The following is a 24383-nucleotide window of genomic DNA, read 5'->3' as shown; positions in this document are numbered from 1 at the left end:
CTCACAGTGCAACGTTTGCGGTGTGCGCGGCAGCTTGAACCATGTTTTACGCGTCTACACGAGCTATGCGGCTATACCCGCCGTGGTTTCTCAATGGCTATGGTGTTGGACCGCTGAGCACGAAGTCGCGGGATCGAATCCCGGCCACGGCGGAACCGCATTTCGATGGGATCGAAATACGAAAACACCCGTGTACTTAGATTTAGGGTGCACGTTAAAGAACCCGGGGTGGTCGAAATTTCCGGAGTCCCCCTCCACTACGGCGTGCATCATAATCAGAAAGTGGTTTTGGCACGTAAAACCCCATAATTAGTTAAATGAGCTGTGCGGCCTTGGAGCGCTGCCCTCTTAAAACATGCCTTCAATTTACGTGGCCGCTCCTTAGAGTTGCGTGGTGCGCTCGGACACTAAGGCAGCGCTGTTAGCGCTTTTCGTGCATAATAAGCAATGCGCTCTTAGCCTGTCCAGCTCGACGACACACTGGCCTCAACCAAACGATGTAGTTACGTGTGATCGACTACGTTGCGGGCGTATGCTTACTATGTATAAATGCCTCGGCTGATATGTCACCCTCGTCGTATAGAGTATAACATGCTATGGACGAGTGGTTGCGCATACAACTCCGGCAGTCACTGAAGAATAATCGTATGCATTCTATCTTTTATCTTTCATTTTCTTTCTTTTTGATTATTCACTTAACAATGTCTTGTTTCTTGTCGTTGTTGTTGTTTTCTTTATCTCTTCTATGATCAACTATTGCTTCCTTTTCGATTTCGAAGTACTTGCTTACGTTGATGGCATTGAAAAAACGCTCGCGACTTGCGTTACTGTCTTTTCCACAACGCTGCGCTGTTCGACGGTGAAACAGACGTGACGCGAACACGGAGTGGGAGCGAGACGCGCAACTGGTATGGCTGCGACGTCGCGCTTCCCTCGGTTACACAATTTATGTCGCCATCTCGTTAATTTATAGTGCTATGGTAAGTAGCGCAGAAATTCGTTCGTTCGTTCGCTCGCTCGCTCGCTCGCTCGTTCGTTCGTTCGTTCGTTCGTTCGTTCGTTCGTTCGTCCGTCCGTCCGTCCGCTCGCTCGCTCGCTCGCTCGCTCGTCCGTCCGTCCGTCCGTCCGTCCGTCCGTCCGTCCGTCCGTTCGTTCGTTCGTTCGTTCGTTCGTTCGTTCGTTCGTCCGTCCGTCCGTCCGTCCGTCCGTCCGTCCGTCCGTCCGTTCGTTCGTTCGTTCGTTCGTTCGTTCGTTCGTTCGTTCGTGCGTCCGTCCGTCCGTCCGTCCGTCCGTCCGTCCGTCCGTCCGTCCGTCCGTCCGTTCGTTCGTTCGTTCGTTCGTTCGTTCGTTCGTTCGTTCGTTCGTTCGTCCGTCCGTTCGTTCGTTCGTCCGTCCGTCCGTTCGTTCGTTCGTTCGTTCGTCCGTCCGTCCGTCCGTCCGTCCGTCCGTCCGTCCGTCCGTCCGTCCGTCCGTCCGTCCGTTCGTTCGTTCGTTCGTTCGTTCGTTCGTTCGTTCGTTCGTCCGTCCGTCCGTCCGTTCGTTCGTTCGTCCGTTCGTCCGTTCGTCCGTCCGTCCGTCCGTCCGTCAATACTGCTGCTTGTCTATTTTCTAGACCATGGCAGATCATGTAGCAACTTAAAGCTACACTAAACAGCACTTAACAGTATGTGTTTAGACTGTAACAATAAGGTATTATGTGAAAATTATATTTTGATTACTTTGGCAAGGAAACGTTGATTACTAGAGACAAAATTAAGGGCTAATATTAATTTCACGCTATGTAATACGCCTGATCGTATTACTGTTTCTAGTTGCTTCATTATTTCACCGTTGGTTTTGCAATAATGTCACCCGACTTACCGCGATAGTTTAGGGGCGTTAGTCGTCTACAAATGATTCCCGACTGTTAACTGGTGGTACCTGACGTCGACGTGTTGTGGCGGTACACGTGACCACATATGCAATTCAGTGGCTGCTACGCCAACCGTGTGTGACCATCCACGGCGGCTGGGTGGCCTATACTGCGTTCTGCTCCTGAGCGCGCATTCGTGCGCAGCACCATGCGGAAGCGCTCGTTAAAGATTACGCCGGACACTCGAAAACAGTGTCCTGGCTGTTTTGCTGTTTAGTGCTACCACGCACACACGCGCGCGCGCGCGCATTTGTGTATAGTGCATTTTTACAGGCGGCACTCGTCTCTTTGCCGCGGTCCTGGGAGTGCTTTCAATAGGGGGCCATCTCTCCAATGCGTACCGCCTCCCCCCCCGTCTTTTTTTTCTTTACTTCTTTTGTTGCTCTTTTCTCCTCCTCTTTTTCCTTTCACTTTCTTCTGTTCTACATTATTTCATGATGCGCTGTCCTGCCTGTTTGTACGGGGTAATTTGTGCGTGTGTGTGTGTGTGTGTGTGTGTGTGTGTGTGTGTGTGTGTGTGTGTGTGTGTGTGTGTGTGTGTGTGTGTGTGTGTGTGTGTGTGTGTGTGTGTGTGTGTGTGTGTGTGTGTTTGTGTGTGTGGCCTTTTCGATAACCATCTTCGTTTTTTTCTTTTCCTTCTTTTAAGAATTGGGCTTTATTAAGTAAACTCGTCCTTCCGAAATCAAAGCGCCGGCACCACTTGAGAACGCGAAGATCCCCCGCTCGCGATCTTACGCGTACGCATGGATAATAGCCGTGCCGGCCCGCGCGGAGCCCTCTTGACTCGTCTGACCGCTCCTGCACACTGCCTTATGACAGGATTGTTGCCAGTTTGAGTCACTGTTATTTTGTACGTAATTGTGCTCTGCTGATGAACTAATTAAACAGTCGCTGCAGTGTATACGCGCTGCCGAAATCTGTGGAGTAGCGGCGGCGAGCTGCGCGGCGAGAGAACTCCTAGCGTACATATATACATGTATATATATACATATATACATATACATATATAGATATATACGTACATATATAGGCGACGTCGACAGGTTGAGTTTCGTTTCAAAACGAGTCTTTCTCCGCGAACTCCTCCTCCCCCCCACCCGCTTTACCTGCTTTTGCTGACCGTGGCTGCTGCTGCTGCCGCCTTTCCGATGGAGCCGCGTGCGTGACGTCACGTAGCACGTGATCCGCGTGCGCATGCGCACTATTCAGTTTCCAATTAGGCCACAAAGGCGAGAACGAAACGGGTTAAGAATAGCCACGACTTTGTCATCTGTATCGCAGTTTCTTTCACGTTGTAGTGTGTACGTACTTTTCTCCGCGTATACGCATCTCGCCGTTCGTCCCTCCACGAACGTCGCCTTCTTTCTCGTGACGTCATCGCGTCGACGTCCCACGGTGCGCATGCGCACCCACAGCGCTGCTTGCATTTCGGCACGCAGCTTGTGAACGGCGTGGTATAAAATCCGTGAACAAAATATTTGCGCGGCAATGAAGCTGTTACCTGTGCGGTGAACAAATAAAAAAAAAAACTTAAACGTTGAATGAGATTACAGTTTGCCTATAGGAGGACAATATAGACTCATCGCGTCGCATTTTTGTTGTATACGATATTTAATCAACCGCGCTCCCCGAAAGTTTCAAACGCTTCATTTACGTAGATTACGAGATATGTGCGTTGAACATGCTTAATTCTTTTATCGTTATTTTTCGTATGCTGTGCCACAACGAGGCAGACCTCATCGCCATAGTTGAAGTGGACAGCCTGTCTAGCTTAACTTCGTTGTTTTAACTCTTGGTCTAAAGTTCGGAAGAACGTACAAGCGCGCTAACACGTTTTCCGCGAGCAGCCGTGACGCGGTAGCCGCGGTCACGGCGCTTTTGTACTGTTTTCTCCGTTTTTCGTTGATATGAAGTGTCGGCCGATATATTAGTCTTTAAACAACTCCTTTCTGGAACCGCTGGCGGAAACAGAGGCGAGATGTAGTGTATGTCCTCGTAAGACTCCTTCGTAGTATTCATTATAATGACATTGCATTTAATCCCTTTAAAAATTAAACAGGAAGCGATAACTTAGTACATTCCACTCTCGTCAATTCGACCTTTCTGGGACCACATGATTCGGTCGAATTATCCGATGGGTCGAATTAACGAACGGTGGCACGACGAATAAATTTAAATCCTTTTTTTTTTCTTTTTGCTTGAAGTGGTCTGCGATGTGTTTTGTGTATTGACCTCGAAGCGCGACTCAACCAACATAAGGCGAAGAGCGCGTCGACATGCTTAAACGCTGCCTCAGCGTGACGCTACACGAAACAAGCGACAACGGATGGCTTTGCGGGAGGAACACGTGACCTCCGAGACTCGGGGTGCGGGCCAAGGCGAGAATGTTTTAGGTAGTATTTAATCGATGTGCTTCTGTTGTTCGGCTGCTCTGCCTATACAGAGCGAGCGCGCATGGACCGGGAGCACTAAAACATATACCGCCACAAGAAGATAAAAATAAATTTAAATAAAACAGCTTCATGCTTATGGAAGCAGCGCCGTCTGCTAAATTTCCTGTGCATTCAAGTTTTGGTTTTCCAGTGCGTGCATGACGATGCGTCATTGGGGGAGGGGGGTGGCTCATGTTAACCAAAGCGGCGTGCTTTCGAGTTCGAACTAAACGAGCTTTTCTTCCGTAAAAAGTTCTGGTTTCTCGCCGGGACTTTCCCGTTCGTTCGAATTAAGCGAAACTTCTAGTTAACCGAGGTCACATTAAGGGGAGTCGAATAGAACTTGTTGCTGGGCGAGTTGGTTGGGATCTGAAGAATACATTGTTGCGCCAAAAAAGGAAAATAAAGACTTGAGAAGGAAGAGTACGTAAAGACCAGCGCTCAATCTGTCTTTACGTACTCTTCCTTCTCAAGTCTTTATTTTCCTTTTTTGGCGCAACAATGTATTCTTAAGGGGAGTCGACCGTATATTCTCCCTGCATGTGAAGTCGCATGCACGCGGCGTTGAATGGAAATTGTTTGATCACACCCGTGCCGTAAGCTTCCGGGAAAATTGACAACAATTTGATCTGGACAGTTGTGTCATCACACATACGACGGAAAATGCCCGTCATGTGCGCTTCGATCGAAGACAGAGCGTAGCATCAACGTGCCAAGTGATAAGTTACACCTTCGTTTTGCTGGTTAGATACCACGAAAAGCTGTTTTTGCGAAAGGATGGTGAGGAGACGATTACTTTCTTCACGCACATGGAGACGCGGCCTTAGAAGGGCTCCTCATCAGGTATGGCCAGTTCGAACTGACAAGCGCATTGCATAACAATGCGCGCTAACGATTGTGCCTGCAAAGCAACCGCTACGCGCCGCGGAAAGAGCTTAAATTTCAAACCAAACGTCGTTTGCCCTTCTCCTCGCGGGCGCCGCTCTCTCCTGCGTGTCTTTCTTTTAATTCGTACCGTAGCAAGAGAGATGTACTTCCGTTTCGTTCAGAATTCCTTAATCCAGTTTACACCGTCCAAGAACATTCATAATCACTATCAAGCCAGAGAACGATATGTTGCACACGACAGTAAGTGCAGGAAGAGGGAGATATTGTATCCAGTGGCGTAACTAGGTCGTCTGGCACCCGGGGCCCATAGGTCTTCTGTCACCCCCCCCCCCCCCCTGTGTATCTGAGTATCTGTGTATCTTATTGTATCCGAGGTACATATTTCAAACATTGCCCAGAACTGCCTGTTCTTTCGCACCAAGAACTCGCGCGGAGGGTTGCGATCCAAGAATGTCTAATGCGACTGCGCCGACGGAAACATTCTCCGTGAAACGTCGAGACCAAATGGAATTGTCTACTTGAATTGGGTAACTGCAAAGAAGAACAAGATCGCAGCATCTGTGAAAGAAAGGAAAAAAAAAGGAAAAGAATCGACAGAGCATGAGACCACTGCCGGCACTTGACTGGAACATGACAATTATAAACTCTAAAAAAACGTTGACACACTTTGGGGTGCATCTTGTCCTCAAACAATAATCGTCATTTGTCTTGCCTGGGATGTCTCTCTCGGAAGCTAATCGCTCGCTATGCTTTCCTGGCAAGAATGCCACGTCACGCTGACAAAGCTCTCGGCTTTCGTAACCTGGAAGTAGCGGGCGTGCAGCGTTGGAGAGAGGAAAGTTATGATCCCTGTTTATGATCATAACGATTATGACCGCTGTTCTAGGATAAGAGCCACGCGGTGCAAAGTTTTTCTCAGAGAGAGCGTAATGGTAACCGACAGAACGTGTCTCCCGTCGCATCCCTCCTCTCGTGACACCAAAGACGCAGATTTTCTCTCTCTCTCTCCGTCTCTCCCACTGCACGCAACTGCGCATGGCGAGACGCAGTATCACGTATTGCCGTTCCTGGAACGACCGCTCGGCATGTCAGCGCGCGTGTTCCCGGCAAACGTCCGAATGGATTGATCGCTTCGTTTGCGATGCGACACTCGTCCCGATTCGATGCGCGTCGTCCTCTCGCCGCAATGGGCGAGAAACGCGTGTCGCGGCGGGGAGTCGTTCTTCTCTCGCGCGCCCCGTCGTCGACGTGACTTTACGGCAACGTCCTTCGTGCGCGTTACGCCAGTCTGTAAAGCCACGGAGAATTCACAACGCCGTTCTTCTCGAGGTTCCGTGCAACGTGATAAAAATAATAATAACAATGAAAAATCGCGTGGCCGACTCTCGCTCTTGGTTTAGTCCGCAGAGTTTCCGCTCATTTATCTATTTATATATCCTTCCGTCCCCCCGCCGCCCCCGGAGACTCGGAGATCGGTGACATCCGCGCATGTATTTCGGAGGTCACATCAGACAGTACCGTAGCCGACCGATTGGACGACGTCGTGCACCTAAGAAGTTGGTTATTTAGAAGGCAACAACAACAACAACAACAACTGCTACTACTACTACTACTACTACTACTACTGAAGCAATCTACAATCTCAAGCCATGTTTATGTTTACGCACTAGACCGTTCACTAGCTATACACGCCTAAATTCAAGCAGCAGTCCATGCAAAACGTACGTCGACGGATTGACATGTCACGAGCGCAGAGGCAATGCTTGTCGAGGTAAGAATGGTGAGGAGAATCGTACGTGCCGGGGTTGAAGTAGGACGCAATAATAAACAGTGGTGTCATCATCATCACCATCATCATCATCATCTTGGCTACGCCCACTGCAGGGCAAAGGCCTCTCCCATACTTATCCAACTACCCCGGTCATGTGCTGATTGTGGCCATGTTGTCCCTGCAAACTTCTTAATCTCATCCGCCCACCTAACTTTCTGCCGCCCCCTACTACGCTTCCCTTCTCTTGGAATCCAGTCCGTAACCCTTAATGAGCATCGGTTATCTTCCCTCCTCATTACATGTCCTGCCCACGCCCCCCCCCCCCCCCCCCCCCATTTCTTTTTCTTGATTTCAACTAAGATGTCATTAACTCGCGTTTGTTCCCTCACCCGATCTGCTCTTTTCTTGTCTCTTAACGTTACACCCATCATTATTCTTTCCATAGCTCGTTGCGTCGTCCTCAATTTAAGTAGAACCCTTTTCGTGGTGTAAACCTTACAGTGGTGTAAGATTTCATTATTATTCGCGCGCTTCATTCTTGCGTCTGTGGCGTTATGGAAACTGGCATGCGAGCACGTGCTCTTGATCACACGTGCTGCGTGTCGTGACGCATGTGGGTCTTCGAAAAAAAAAAAGAATCTGTAGCCGCAGTCATCAAAAGCATAAATGGTAAAGAAAGGCTTGCTTTGAAACGAAGCGCAACTTGCCGCCCTCGCATGAGCTGGATTTTTTTTTTTTTTTTTTTTTGCCCTAGCTATGTCGCGTGAAATTGATATTGTACAGAACCCTGGTGCTTTCGGAACTCGAGTACGCATCTTCTGAACGGGATCCGCACAATAACCCGCGTGCTACCTGTTGTTGAAGAAAGTCCAAAACCACTCAGCACGTTTTATAACTTCCAACTACTCCCGGACAACAAGTATTACATGCTAAGAAGCTTACACCCTTTGGGGCTTATCTTGTTCCGCAACAGTAATCGTCATCTGTCTTGCCCGCACTTCCTTTCTTTAACTCTGCGAGCCCGGTACTCACAAGTCGCGAACGGCTTGCGCGTTATCACCGTGACACAGCATTCTCGACAAGAATGCTGAGCGAACGCCGAGTCTTCAAGAAAGGAAACGCAAGCAAGGCAGACGACGATTATCGTTGTGGGACAAGATAAGCCCTACAGGGTGCAATGTGTTTTAAAGAGTGCACGCTGATAAAGAAAACGTTAGATATTTCTGACCTTGGTCTGCGACGCCGTGCTTCTCGTTTATGCACATCTCACTTCAACGAAGATATTAAACAATCAATTTTCATTGCTCCTAACTACTTATCACGACGCTGTTACCGCAGTCTGAAAGTTGTCGTTCCTTTCCATGGAACTATCATATTTAATTCCCAAACTAGTAGATAGTGGAACCACCTGCCCACTTCCATCGTCTCCGTTCAGGATGCCACCATGGAACGTATTCTGCGACGATTACTTCAGCGATACTATCGCCTTCGCGTGACATTGTGCTCGACCAGCCAATCAGCTCACCCGATTTTGTTCAACCAGCCAATCAGCGCGCGCCTGACCACGATACTGTCGTCGAAAGTGATCGTCGCAGAATACGTCACCATGTTCAGGACTGCACTATAGAAGAGGCTTCTTCTTTACTTTTTTTTTTTTGCTACACCAAATTTTAAAAGAATTGTCTGTGCCAGATAGCACAGTTTCACGTAAATTACGCGATTATGCTGCATTACTCCCGCGAGAAATCAAAATACCTAATTGAATATTTTGCATAATTACGCAAATTAACTTTCTAATCAATCATTTTACGGCGCACGTTTTAACCTGCGAATTGCAGATAATGGGTTCACAAAGCGGATACACTTGGAAGGAATTCTCAGGAGTGCACCAGTTTCGAAATATTAATTTTCAAAGTGTACGACTAAGTGCTTTGGCGTTCCAGTTAGTTTTTTAAAGAAAACACTGTCTTATACATGGAAGCACTAAAGTAACTGGAACACCTATGCACTTCGCTGTACACTTTGAAAATTAATATCTCGAAACAGATCCACTCCTAAGAATTCCTTCCAATTTGGCTACGACTTGCGAACTCGCCGACCATAATTTGTAGATTGCAATATGTGTCGTAAAGTAAAAAAATAAATAAAAAGGTAATTAGCACAATTATGTTAAAGATGAAATGGAAGTGCGCCAATTCAAACGTGAAACTAGAATGCATACCTGGCAATCGTGCGACCTCTGGAAGAAATGCCTTAGCGATTATGTGGAAGGTCTTGCTGCTAGGTTTGTTCTTCTTCTCTTACGACCGAACGCAATCGATTACAGACTCACTTGATAAGTTAGTCTGATAAGAGATAAGTTGACAAATTAGTTTGATAAGGCGAGCCTTCCTACACTCGTTGCGCGTAGGAAGGTCGAGTACATGCAATTATGCACAAATCATACACGAGAAGCGCAAATAATGGATCTTAACCTGTACGTGCGACCCCTTGGCATAGCGTCCCCTCGGATAATCGTAACCACGCTTTTATGCCGCATACATACAACCAGAGTTGATGTTTTTAAACATTCTTTCTTGGTAAAAACTATTCTCGATTGGAATTCAAATTAATTCAGGCGTGTTGGCAGCTGTTGCTTCCGTTGATTATTTGGAAATAAGCTTGCAGCTTAAGTGTTTTTCGAATTTTCAGCATCAAATACACATTTTTTAAAGAACGGTTTATGTTTACGAATGAATGTTTTGTTCGCCCAAGTCAATGTTTTTTTTTAATACAGACTCATAATAACAGTTTGTGTTCTCCACCCTGTAACAGCCCGAAAGTTCGCAATGAGCACACAAATAAATAAATAAATAAATAAATAAATAAATAAATAAATAAATAAATAAATAAATAAATAAATAAATAAATAAATCTACCTATTCACCGGGAAGACAGTTTAATAAGCTCGGTCGGGCCTGTCGTAAGCGTAGGCGTTGAAGTATACGTGGCAAGCCACTCAGTGCCGTGAAACTTTTCCACATCCCCCGCAAGGTATTCTCGCACATCGCATGACGCCAATTTTATTCATTGCTGCAAACAATCCAAGAAACGCCGTTCCTTTTTTTTTTCTTTTTTGAATATCTGTGCGGCACGGTCATACCCAAACAGACTTCGTTTACTGTTGGTGGATGTTTGGCTTACCCGCATTTCTCCTGTTACTGCGGCGAAGCACGCTTCACAGGCAGCGTCGCTCGCCGATGGGGAGCCGGCCTTCGGAAACGCAGCGGGGGGAGGAATGGAAATATTTGCCGATGCACTGGTGCGCGCCGAGAGCAGGCCGCGGTTGCATAATCGCGTAGCCATAATTTTTACCGTGGTCGTGGGTAGGGGAGGGGGACCATGGCCGGACATCTAGGGTGCGTCGATTTCATTGCTGTCTTGTTTCTGTGGTGCGCATTTTTTTGTGCGCTTGCGTGTGGTTTGAGTGTATGTGCATGCGTTCGCGCGTGCGCGTGGGTTTTGTTAGTGAGAGTGGGAGATGTACAAATGACTATGTAGGCTTACGTACGTATTGCCCTGACTTGCAGCGCTTAGAGATTAACCTTATGAACATGCCTGCACCGATGACTATGTCATATTAAACACCGTTTCGGGTTTCGCTTTGCCGGCTAGCTCAGGTTTGCAATACATCTATATACGATGCACGCTATTTTATTTCGTTATTCTTACCGATTTGTGTTATTACGTACGCGGTTCCGTGTTTGCTGGTTAGTTTATTCATTAAAGTCCGCGTTTGTACTGTGTAGAATGTGTGTCCTTCGTGGTTACCGACGTACGAATTAATGCCGCAATATAGTGGCAAAACATAAAAAACGAAAGCTTGTTGACTCGTGCTGCTTGAGTGACATAGGAACGATGTTATACGTGGTTAAATAAATAGAGAGAGAGAAAAGAGGAAAGACTGAACATATATTTTTGCCCACGCATGGCAGGTATTCCACGCAGTCTTCGTCCGCGCTAAAGATGTAAAAAATGCGCTCGAGATGCGTGAGTGCCTACTGCGCGTTCGACAGCGTGTATATGACAGCGCAACCGAGTCGTCTGCCAGCTTTTCGTGTCACTCGTGTGGGACATGCGAACCGCCGTTCAATCACCTCCTCCTCCCCCCTCCCATTCCGCCCGTGCCATGCGCAGATGTCCAACAGCACGCAGTGGGCCTCAGCAGCCGAAGCCAACCCGCAGCCACAGCCAGAGCCGGAGCAGCAGCAACAACAGAAGCAGCAGCAGGAGGCGCCCGAATGCCGAGGCCCCGGCGAGCCGACCGCAGCAGCGCGGACTTCACCGCCTCCGGCAACAGCCGAGTCGCCGGCGGCGGCAGCGCCACCCGGCGGCGACGACCTCCAACCGCCGCCGACCACGCCCCCGCCGGCGCCGCCGGCAGAACCGGAAGCGGAAGTGACGACGGCGGCGGAGCCGAGGACCACCGAAGCCGAGTCGACGCGGCCCGACGCGTCGGCGAGGCTACAGCCGCCGAGCGCTTCCGCGGAGTCGGGCGCCGCGCCTGCGCAGGCCTCCTCGACGAAGCCGTCGCCGGCGCCCTCCGTCGCCTCGGCGGTGGCCTCGACCGCCGTCGTTCCAGACACCAGGTGCGACAAAGACGGGTGCGATCGTGTCGGTTCTGCGAGACTTAAGCAGTCCCGCGAATCACAACGCATTAAATCGGATCGTATTCTGGGGCACGCATCACGTGATAATTGAGAATTGTCATCATCATCCTGATTATATTCACTGCCGTACAGCGGGGCTATTTTGTAGGAGTCCACCTAGTGCATTGTCCATTTCGCCCAACGCTGATTGGCTGGGGCCGCTCGTTTTCTCCTCGCTCGTACAGCTTGTCAGGATTGGGGGCTCAATCCCATCGCTCGTGATCCGTTGTCAAGATTGGAGTCCGGCATGAATTCGAAGGTAGCCGGCCCATGCCGTCGTCCAACTTATCCACGCTGAGGACGTTGATGAAGGGAAGAACTGCTTCTCATCGAGAACGAGGAATATGGGTTTATTTACAGTATATAAATCAGTCTAACATGACTGCTTGAGAAAAAGAGTGTCAGTCCAACATGTCTGCACGAGAGAAGTGTATCGAGCATTCGCCCCACAGCAGTTTTTAAACACTCGGTCCTCCCGCGATACAATGTGACGCGAACGTTCGTTTTCTCATTGTAAACTCGCCGCCGCCCTGCAGGACCGTTTACACACGCAAAGGCTCACACGTTCGAGCCCACACACACAAAGGCTCACACGGGCGAATGTCCGGAACCGACGTCAGAGGGGAGCCGTTCCGGGTAGCTCGGAGCCATTCTGGGTAGCTCGTTGTCCTGCGTCCCCGTCGGCGCGTGGGAAGCAACAAAAAACGGCTTTCCCGCGGCAGCTCGCGCACACGTAGCAGATCAGGTCCGCGCTGGGGAGTTTGGGCACAATAGTTCGCTCGCCGAACTCATTTTGCACAACGGCGATTTAGTCACGCTGTGGCTAGAGGATGGCGGCGGTGTCAGCACAAAGCCCGCTTCATCGAACGCATCCTAGCTGAAGCGACGGTGAGTGGGGGATGCGCATCTTGTTCTCTGGTCGTAACTGGGTGGCAATCTTGCATTGCAGCTCGCCATTCTTAACAAGCTGCATCCAATCAGCAGTGGCCGAAATGGACAGTCCACTAGGTGGGCTCCCACAGAATACTTCCCCCCAGGAATCTGTCCTGGACATCTACAATTTTCCCTGTCCTGCACGAGCCGAATCCATATAATTCATTTTCCCCTCTGGGCAAACACCTGGGCCAGTTTCGCTTCAGTTTCTCCAAATGGCAGGCTAAATCACTTTGTTTTGCGCACACTGGTTATGCGAGAATTTGCGTCTTTGGTTACTACACTGCTACCTTACTGGCAAAAGAAAGGAGCTGTGAAAATAGGAGGCAATACATATAGGAAGCAGAACGACCGGTCATTATCCTTCTAGGGTTTCAGGAAGTAGTGATGCATGAATACAGAACACACAGCAATCAGTACCATAGAATTTTTAATGTTTATGTACAATATGTAATACTTCTCGAAAGTTATATCAAAACGCATCTCTGAAAATAAGAGGGATGCATGAATCAAACAGTTATAGCAATGCTTGTCTTCTATGCTGTTACAATGTGGTTATTGACAAGTGTTTAACTAGTTACTCACTAAGGCATTCATAAACTGCATCCGTAAGCCACAATGTATGCAAATGACACACGGAGCACACTTAGTGATTGCTTCCTAGTGGTGACCATGCATGCTAATATTATTATATATAAACATAATGACAGTTATGATTGTAGTGCAAGTATAGCCTATTTCTGGCACCAGGCATCACATTTTCTGCAATGAGCCTGCAATGAAGTGATTTATCTTCAGCTCATATAGATTGAATGCTGTCTTTTTGCTTCAACAAGATGAAGAGCTGCTAGCATGAAAATGAAGCACTTCGAATTAAATTTTGTTTGCATTTTAAAGACTGCGTATTGTATGTGGCTGTGTGGTATGGTTATTTTAATTATGTGCTGCCTAGTTGAAGCTGCTTCCTTGGCAGCAACTGCAAATTGAACTAAAAAGAGCTTTAGAGCTTTGTAAGTTTGCTTCGTGATGATGGTATACATCTGCCAAATTCCTGCCAAACTCTGTTGCCCTCTAGCTACCATTCTGACTTCCGTTAGTGTGCCAATTGTTTCTTCTTTCTGCATTTATTCAATTTGTTGTTTACCTTTTGATATGTAGCAGTCGCTGCTATTTCTTGCATGAAGCTACCTGGGGAGAGCTTTTGAAGTTGCTGGGGCTTCATTGCTCTCAGATACACTAATCATTGTTGTTTTGCACAAAAAGCAAAAACATTAGACCTTTTATTGTACGAGCGATTTTACCACATTTATTGACAACATACAACATCAGTTTTGGGCAGTCCTTTCCATTTTCGCTCGAAGCACTACAATGGCACAAATTCGCTCCGGCTTCCTTTACCTACTAGGGTTTGTGGTCACGCACAATATCCTGAATTCTACATCATAATATATAGTCAAGTTCTTCCTACAAAGCATTCTCACAGCATTACCATCTAACATGGTGTGTATTACAGAGATGACAGCATTTAGTAATAGTAATAGCTTAAAGGTGTGTCGCAGATGGAAGGGTGCACTACCAACAAAATTTGAACTCTTACAAAACTATATTCCACTTCTATTTTGCATAAGCAGAGTTCTTGAGATCCGAAAGTTACCCGGCTTATTACTTCTGACCTTCCTGCCTCCCTTTGGTCATATCTACTGTAGGATTTCTTCTATCATCCCTTAGTCAACTAAACTGCGTGGCCATGTTTCAGCTGCATATCCCACCACATTTACCTTAGTTTGCTCTCTCCATGATTTTGCTATTTGTCCCCGTTCTTTACCTTATTCACCATTTTGCTCAGCTTGGCTTTTCTGCTGTTCAAAACACATTGCGAAGGCAGCCAAGAGCAGCTGTTTATGCTGTGATGTTTAGCTGTCAGTGACACGGGATGCAATTACAAAAACACACAGCAAACACTCTAAGAAAAGTTTGCGCCATTTGGGGTTTAGCTTGCACCCAAGACAATAATCACCTATCTTGCATGCCTTTCCTTTTTTTTAACACTGCATGCCTGGTACTCTCTGGTCGCAAACAACATGCAAATTTTCAGCGTGACTAGCATTCTTGAGAGGAAAGCAGCAAGCGCAGAGTTTTAAAGAAAGAAGACACAAGCCAGACAGATGATTATTGTTTCAGGACAAGATGTGACCCAAAAGCTTTATGGTGACATTTGTTAGGGTGAAGATTGTACAGTCCATTGAGCAATGCTGTAGGTCCTCAGGTCTACATAGAGGAGTATGTGGCTCAGATGATCATTAATGCATGGTCTAAATGACTGAACAAAATTTGTTTTGTTCAGAAACTTTCTGGCCCCTCTAGGCAAAACAAGCATATGGAGAAAGTTAATTGCACAAGTGGTTGATGCGGTATTACTGCTGACGGTATTTATATTCCAATTTTACATTTTGTTTGTTTGGTTGTTCTTTTAGGCATGTGTAGGTCCACACTTGTAACAAGATGACTGAAAATGAGGAAGATGGATGCACAGGTGCTGTAAATTAGTGTTCGGGGCCAATATGCTGTAGCAATTACTTCTGTTTGATTTTGTGCCACTCTTATCATCCACCATGGACGGCTGGCTGATCCAGTTGATGACAAGGGTGGGATGCTGCTCTGACCACTGACAAAGCGCGACAAGAAATGACATCGGCATGGAATCATTACATTATCCCAGCCCAGGTTCATGCCATGGTCATGTTGTCACATGTGCATATGCAGTCACAGAATCGCAGCAGAAGTCATAGTCACAACTGTCGGTGTCTGTGTCTTGAGCACTCTGAAAGAAACCCCATTAAGCCTCAAAGTTGAGCTTGTTATGACTTGTAGAAACATTTTTATTGCATAACTCCCATTGTTATATGTTTTCACAACAAACACTGCCGAATGTTGTAAAACTGCAAAAGCAGGGTATTATTATACTGTATGAAGGCTTCACAGCCACAGTGTCTTCCCCTCCCATTTTTCGTCATCCAATCCTAACTCGGTCGTGTGCCTGGATCACCATAACTGTCTCTGTGTATTCTGCTCACAGCCCATCGTGGGCGGGACCAAGTCATGTTGGTGTCTCGGTGTTCGAGCCACCAGGAGGGGGGGACTCGAGCCGGGTGTGTGGGAGCCTGCAGAACAACAACAACAGTGGGTCGCCTCATCAGGAGACCTCTGCAACAACCCCTGTGCGCGACAAGCAGTCCAAGACGTGTTGCTTCTGCTGGTGCTGTTGCTGTAGTTGTTCTTGGTGAGCATTTTTGGCACTTGCGAAGCTTATCACATCAAATATCTACAAAATTATATAATTTCCATGAAGTTGAGCCAATTCCATCAGCTACAAGAAATTTTCTTCTTATTCCAAAAAGAGTTGCCCCTCATAGGTAACAGCTAGCTGATACTGTAGCTGTATAATAACTGTAAAATAGCTGCGATCCTACACTATGTGGGAACTTCAGTGGTATTTTGTAATGAGAGACTACTTGAACCTACACTATGAAGTTGACAGACCAGTCATACAGAAGATGTGTATCTTCCAGGTGTGCCTTGTACCAGAGTTTATAGCTGGCAAAACACACTCGTGCATTGCGCCATGTTTGCACAGTTTGAGCAGGTGTCGTCGCCTTTGCTGAAGCCATTCCACTCGCAAGTGACAGCAGAAATGAAAGCAACCTCAGCCTGAATCTTCCCCAAAAAGCTTCCTCTGCCTCTGCAAGGTTACAGGAATAGAGCACATGACCCAGCAATGACAGAGGCCTGTAATTAGTGACACAGATACTATAGTACACAGAATAGCGACACAGAAGATGCAGAATATTGAAGCCCATTAGAATGGAGAGCACGGAATGGTTCACTGTGTAGTCTTCACTAAACTTCGCCACTGTTAGTCCATTACCACCTATTTAGCAAAATTCTTGTGGCACCACTTTCTGTCATGTCGAAATCAACCTGCCAAAATCTTTGCTCTGCTTGAAATTTCGTGTCACCCGGTCAGAGAAGTGAGCGTGTACTTGCACTGATCCCCCACTGTGTGTAAGTTTGCACCTGCAATTATCATGACAGATGTGCCATGACAAATATTTCGAGAGTTCATGACAGCAAGTCACTGCAGGACCAGCGAGTGACTGCTGCTGCACTGTTTCTTGTAACGTCCGACTGCAGTGGCTAGCTCGCTTATTCAATGTACTTTGAATACAAGTTTGTTCATACGGAATGCATGACCACTCGTGTGCTCACGCTTTTTACTTATCCTAGCTGCAAGCTGTGCATCACAACAACTTTTTTTATTGTTTGCTGTGAGCAGCTGTCTTCACTGCACTCAATCTGTTCATGCCATGAGGCCCCTCGCTTTCTTTAACGAGTGTAAGGAAGTCCAGTACAGCCTTCAACTCTCATCACACTACAGTGCACTACGTGTTCTTAAACCAGCAGTGAGGCGAAATAAGTTGCTAGGCCATGGTGGAAGCAGCTTACGGCTGCTGGCAAGAGGTCTATGATGTGATGCTGCCAAAGGTTGCGCAGATATCCCCAAATTCTTTTATGATACAGTCGACAGCAAACGTCTAGAGACCACGGCATCGGCAAAACAACTTAAATTTCTTCTAGTACAGCCGTGCAACGAGGAATTGTCCTAATGCATTATGTTGGTCGAACAGGTGCACGTGGGCTGTACCACTTGATTTCAGCCTTCGTGTCTAGGCTGTGAAAAAAAAATGTTTTAGAAGCACCTGTGGTCTCCATACATCTTTCTTTTCCCTCTCTACAGCGCGTGACGTCAGGGCTCTTCATGTAGTGTGGACAATGAGTCGGAATGTGGAGCTGCACTCTCATGCACACTTGTCACTGTGTAAGCGTGTCTCACAGCTTTGGCTGCAGCACTCCTTGGGTTTAGTGAGACAGTGCGCAACCTTGCGCTTCAAACAACCCCACATGGTTAACACAAATATCACCATTACTGGGACGAGGGGTCACGTACTGTCATCATAATACTGGAGGAAAATCAGCAATGGAGGAAAATCTGTAAGGTGTCTGACCATTCATGGTAAAGTATTTTGACTATTTTTGTTCCATGAGCTACATTGGCAGAACCGGTCTTTCTTTTTTTTTTAGGATAGACCATACTATTGTGATGCCATCGTAAATTTTTACATGTAACTGCTGTCTGCAGAAAGTACACGTGCTGTTCCCTCTGCCAACACAAAATCTTTTCAAGATTAACTTGCAATGTGCAGATGTGTATGCTGGAGTTCTGTATGCCTAGAGCATGCATTGTTGATACAATAGACCTTACAGCTACAATATCTGCTTATAGCTCTGTCGCCTTGTTATTACATGCCTTTATGTTTTTGTTGCTGCTTCTTGTTGCATTTTCAGCGTAACGCACTCTCCCATATGTCTCCTAGGCCTTGAGGGCAGCTAACTGAATATACAACCTGTAACAAGCGTGGCTATATTAAAGGGACTTATTCATTGCAGTAATACAGGAGTTGCAAAGTAGCCGCAGCGTGACAAAGACATATAACAAAGGACGCCACAACAACAACAAAAATTAATTCAAACCTGATTTTCTGTCAGTTTGCAAAGCATGGCCATATAATATAAGTTGAACATAACAGAAGAGCTCGTGTAAGAATGGCCACAGCCCGCCTTTTCATAGCAATGAGCACAGCATATATTTAAGATACCCAGGCGCAATTGGCAACGAAAACGTGTTTTTTTTTTATCGGTTGGGCTGCCTCTAACCTTGATGCTTTCTTAGGAGGCCTTGCTTTCAGAAACACAATTTTTTTCAATTATTTTTGTTTGTTTGTTTTTTAGGAGAGGATCGAGGCCAGTCTATGCAAGCTTGCAGAAACCCGTCAAGCTTTCAAGGTGGGTCAGAGCATAGTTGCTGTGTCGTACGTGTAAAAATTGCTCTTTTACATTGAACACTCAGCAGTTCTCGCGCTCCTAGTTTGGCTACCAGAGTAACGTGCAGGGGTCTCCTCAGTGTAGCACAGCGCTTACATTTACACATTTCTTTACACATTAAAAGAATTACAATCCCATAGTTTGTAACACAGAATACAAGCTTTTACACACAATACACACACAATGCATTTGGACAATTAAACCACACAAAAACACATCGCAGCGCTCTGAACTTATGCTTTTCTTTCTTTAGTTCTTTCAGTTTTTCTTTCTTGCTTTTTTTTTTCTTTTGAGCTTGCATGCATGATTGTTCATTGTGGTGTAGTTATGTTAATCTAATTTCAGAGGTGTATCACCCCGTTTTAATGCCTTTTATTGCACTGCAAAAAAAGAAAAAGAACTGCCTGCATGTTTAGTGGACAGACTCGCATAATGCATGCTTGCTTAATGCAAGATATGTCTTTGAAGTGCATTTTATTTGTGATGTAGAGATTTCTTCACTAACTCTGCAATTATTATTTCATGCTACAACTGTGGTTAACTTAAACATTTAATTAGCTGGAATCATATCAGCTAAATTATCCATGTGAAACCATGAACTACCCCCAACAGATCCCTCTACAAATTTGTATTGTTCTAATAAAATTTTGTCACACTGGCTGCTTTTGCATTATAGTGCAATATAAATGTGTGCTGGTTTGATACGCTTCCTCATTAGCTCTTATATGTGCGTTAGAAATCTCTATTTATCAGTACTTGTCCATTGGCATCTGCATTTGTCAAATAGTTCAGGTCACTACAAATCTGTATTAGCATTGTTATCCTTGCCAAGAATAAATAGACATATTGATGTTCCAGTAAGAAATTATGCACAACTAGCATCCCTTGGTAATATGGTGAGCTCACGAATCAGATGATTTCAGCATTGTTGATTAATCACTAGCTTGTTCAGTGATCTTTTGGCGATATGGTGAGCTCACAAATTAGGGGATCTCGTCTTTGTTAGTTAATTGCTATCTTGTTCAGAGATAATTTCTATCTTCGAGTAACACACTTATTGATACAGCAGGTCATTGAGTTCATTTATTATCTCTCTATCAACATGATCACATAATTCAGTGTAGAAGTGCGCAGGTTATGAGTACTTCCCCTTGCACTACGACAGTAAAATATGGCGAATTTCTAAATGCAATTTTTTAGATTGCATCCTTGGAAGCTGTGGTGTTTATGACCTTGGAAACACTCAGGGGCTGATGCAGAACACACGCTTTCAAAACCTTGCGTTTCTCATTTAACAATATGCAACATTCTGTGTACTAGGCAAATCTTCCATTGACAATTAAGATGGACTGGGAATGTTAATTGTCACAGAATCCTTCACATGTTCGAAAGACACTTGAGGATTAGCAGCCCCCATACACTGGCATAAAACATGTTTGTTTGCTCTGCAACATAATTTTGTTTTAATAAACGATTAAACGATTGGAACTAACTAGCGTGATCATTCTCCACACTATACAACAAGTAAATTGGTGCCATCGCACACTCTAGCATACATAACTAATTTTCTATTATAACGTAGTAAATTTAAAAATTTTTGCGTTGATCGCAGCCTGTGACAAACGTGCTGTTGTAACAAATACTGGTTATCAAGCTATTTTTGCATCAGATGCGAGTTCATTATAATGAGGTTCGGCATATATTTGCTGCCTCGTATGGGTCTCTGATGTCGCATACATCTGCTGACTTGCCGTTCCTTTTACTTTTCCACAGCCTGGCCCTCAAAAGCAACAACGGCAATGTTAGGTCACCACGGGACAACAACCAGAGGCTAACCACGGGTGACAGCATCTTTAATGGAGATGGCGAGCCATCGTGAGTGTTGCCACGTTGACAATTCCTTGAGTACACGCATGCACAGACAGAGCAAGTGTGTGTGGGGGGGGGGGGGGAAGGGCTTACCCCCGCAGCAATTTTCCTTCCCCTTGGAGTCTTCAGTGGCTCACACAAGTCACGTGCTTGCTAGCTGCTGCAGAGTTGCCAGGTGTTGCATATGAACTAATTTGAGAATATACTGACGTGCCTCTTGCGTGCAATAACTTCAAATAGACTTTCGTGCTTACCATGTCTGCTCTGTTCTCTCTGAAATTTCGCAAAATTATTGCGTTTTCTTGTTCCCATCGTTCGACAAGGTAGTTAGCATTGCTGTCTGCCTGTCTCGATCGGACTTGGTTAGCTTCCAACCAGCAATCGACTGATTCATGGGCTCCCACGTCCGAAAGCAGCACTAGGCCTTTGAGTGCTAGATGCCGTAGTGAGGGGCTCCGAGTTATTTTTGACCACCTGGGTTTTTTTTTAAAGTGTGCTTAAATATAAGTACACAAGCAGTTTCGCATTTTGCAAAACTGCTCACGGCCACGAGCAGACCAAAAATTGTTATCTTTATGCAAAGTTTGAGCAAAAAGCAAAGCAGGAGCTTTAAGCATAATATTGACCTGTAACATGGAATAAAAATGCAGGTTATTGTATTTTTTTCATCAGAATTGAAGGCTACTTGGAACTGGGATTACTTCTTGGTGTCATGAACTTCACCAACGCACATTACACTTTTGTGCATAGCTACCTTTGAGTTTGATGGAAGACCACACGATGTGGAGTAAATCTGCACCTTCTTCAACAGGTTCGCGGAGGGCCATTGCTCTCCTCCGATCCCTTGCTTCCTAGTGCCCAAGCTCGGGGCTGTGAAAATGTAAATGACCACTATTAGGTTAAGATTTATTGTTTCATCTCTCGTTTCTCTCTCAGCCCATACTGGTCTCACCACATTGACAGCTGTGTGGTGTTGTTCACTCTAAGAAAGTATTCATTCAGTTCTCACACATTTAACTGCGTCCACGTGAAGCCGTGCTGGCCCAGAGGAGCACTAGAAAAAAACAATAGATTGATTGAGCTAGGCTTGTGTATTGTATACTTCTGGAATTCTACTAGATAGGTCAAGTCCCACCACCAAATAACGCCTTATTAGTGGCGTCAATGTCATATCTGGCACTGCTGCTCTACATGCACATGTACAGGCGCTGACAAAAGTGGTATACTACACGCAGCAGGAGTCGGAGCAGTGGCACACTGCATCGCGATGCCATCTATAGGTGGCATCTGGGATCGACATGCCTGCAGATAATAAAGGGCACCCATTGGCTGTCTTGATCCCAGATGCTGCCTGTAGATGGCGTTGCGATTCAATTTGCCGTTGCTCTGGCTCCTGCTGCGTGGAGTATACCACTTTTGTCGGCGCCTGTACATGTTGCGGTGTAATAAGGCGCAAAGCAAAGTGAAGTAAGACCAGGATAGGAAAGAGCGTCTGTGCTATTAGCAAAAAAAGCTCTATAGAAGACCGAGAAGAACAACAAGCAGGGCGCCCCCTATGAAAGAAATGTAGCATATCAACACTTGTTAGGCCAGTTGATTCACACTTACTGGGGGTGTAATGGGACACAAAACAAACTCAGACCAGGAGAGGAAAGGTTGTCACTCGCTTCGCTTTGTTTCACGTCTTTATTTTGCCTCAATAAGCATGAACCAAGCCCACCAAGCGTTGACACATGTGCATGCGCTGTGTTGATAGCTTCAATGAATGCAGTAAATTAAGTTTGCTTGCCAGTTGTAACATTAAAGAAAGAAGTATTCAGCAGATGAAATTTCAGTAAATACCACTAAAAACAACATGAGGCATACCTTACACAGAAATATTTTAGTTTGCTTCAGGAATGTGTTTTTTTTTTTCATTTGCGGCTGTAACATTTGGAGCTAAAGCATGCATGCACTGTTCGGTAATATCATGCATTTCTTATCATTGCAGCCCTACGTTGGAGGAAATTCGGACATGGGGGGACTCATTTGAGAAGCTCATGAAATGTTCAGGTACGTCCACTTGACATGTTCCTCTTAGCAGCGATTAATTTGTGAGTCCTGCTATAGAAGAGCATGTTCTTTTCAGGGAGCAAAATAATTTTGGCTGTTCAGTTCAAGATTAAGTTCTGGCATATTTTTGTGGCTTTAATGTCGTTGCAAATATCATTACAAACATCATTACAAACATTCTGCATCTAGGAATGTGGTCACCATTCCTTTACTCCCATATGTACTTGCATAGGTGCCGACTACGGGGAGGCTCCAGGGCCCAAGCCCCCTCTGAAATTTCCTGGGGGGGGGGGAAGCCCCCAACCCCTAAAATTTTATTATTACCACAGTTCTGTCAACCACATCACTCGCGCTTTCTTTTGATTTGCCTCTACCTTTTCACTTAAAATTTTATTGTGACTAGAGGCTTAGTGCATCATTGTTTGCACAGATGTGCATGGCTTTCAATTCATACTTTTGCTTTATTTCTGCAAATCCTGACAATAGAAGGACAAGTGCACTAGAAGCACCAGCGGCGGCTACCTCATTCGTATTTTCTCACTTCAACATGTTTTTTTTCTCACTCTAAACACCATGCACAGACAAAATATATTTATATATACACAGTACAAAATTTATTATATTTTTGAAGAGAAGGAGGTCGCCAATTAATGGTTACTTCTAATGGTATCGATAGCTTATGCCTAGAGAATGAATATGTTAATGTATGTTCACCTCACTTGAAATCGCCTTGCATGCTTTTTTGACCCCGAAAAGAACCTGCAGACTTCAGCGACCCCTTCAGCAGAGTCTCTTATCAGTGGTGTGCGAAATGCACGGGAATGATATGTGTCTCAGTATTGCTTCTCTTTCCATTAAGCAAAGCTAATGGCTCATGGAAAAAAAATACTCTTTTAATAATTTAAAACATTCCTCAGGGATGGAAACATCGATACTTGCATGCAAAGGTCTTAATTATATATATTTTCAGTCAGCAACCGAAATGAGACCAAGTCGGATTCACTTGAAATCTGAATCAATAGCAGTCACCTGCTATTATACTTATACCTGCACTTATACTCGAACTCACAGTAAAGAGAGGGAGAGAGAGGAAGTTTTGCCAGAAAGGCGAAGCAGTATTAGTGATAGCGAAGTATGAAGTATAAGACAATTACACGAAGGAAGATTACACCATCGAGAGGCACCAGATTCTTGGTGATGCGAGAGGACTCGGGCTGTGAAATTGAATTGTCTCATAATTTGTAAATACTCATATAAAGTCGTCACTTCAGTGAACAATTCTTCGAGGTCACACGAAATTGCTTCAAGTGCAACTTTTATATATATATGTATGTATGTGTGTGTGTGTGTATGTGTGTGCATGTGGGCGGGGGGGGGAGGGTTGAAAAGCTTGCTGGGCCCCAGCCCCCTCCGGAAAAATGAAAACTTTCTGTGCCTATGCATACTTGCATCACAAGAACAAAATTGACAACCTATTTCTCATGCAGTATATGCGAACGACACAAAGCCACTTGAGTAATATGCCCGAGGCAAGGCACTGCTGTCAAAAACAATGAAAGAATAGAACTACCACCGAAAGCGAAATGCCTCTAGTCTCTGTCTTTCAGTTATTTTCTCTAATACACTATGAGCATAATGATCGCAACGACCAAACATACCCAAACCAGTTGTGTCTTAATAAAGGACACTAAATAAAAAAGTAAGCTGAAGTACACTTAATTCAGCTACGTATACCAAAAAAGACGTAAAAGCCAGATATTGGTGGCGACACTGTTCTGAAGTTTCTTCAACAGCTCGTAATGGATTGTGACACTATCTGCTTGGGCCTGGTTAACTTTGTTTTGGTAAAGATGGACTGCATCGAATTCCAAGAGAGTCAAACACCAAAGTTAGCAAGT

The 24383-nt window shown here is 45.6% G+C and overlaps 1 protein-coding gene across 3 annotated transcripts in view; it reads left to right on the top strand.

Annotated features, from left to right (window-relative positions):
- Positions 1-24383, top strand: part of LOC142557061 (uncharacterized) — a 169913-nt gene that overhangs the window by 133186 nt on the left and 12344 nt on the right. For 2 of the 3 annotated variants that reach the window (XM_075668627.1, XM_075668628.1), the window contains exons 2-6: positions 11180-11631; positions 15701-15904; positions 18472-18525; positions 20338-20439; positions 22424-22485. In XM_075668627.1, coding sequence (XP_075524742.1) covers positions 11180-11631; positions 15701-15904; positions 18472-18525; positions 20338-20439; positions 22424-22485 — 874 coding nt within the window. The remainder of the gene's footprint in view (positions 1-11179; positions 11632-15700; positions 15905-18471; positions 18526-20337; positions 20440-22423; positions 22486-24383) is intronic. The other variant, XM_075668626.1, reaches the window with a different exon arrangement.

This window comes from Dermacentor variabilis, chromosome 9 (genome assembly GCF_050947875.1).
Source record: "Dermacentor variabilis isolate Ectoservices chromosome 9, ASM5094787v1, whole genome shotgun sequence".
NCBI classification, from domain to species: domain Eukaryota; kingdom Metazoa; phylum Arthropoda; class Arachnida; order Ixodida; family Ixodidae; genus Dermacentor; species Dermacentor variabilis.
This window is presented reverse-complemented; position numbering and strand designations above follow the sequence as displayed.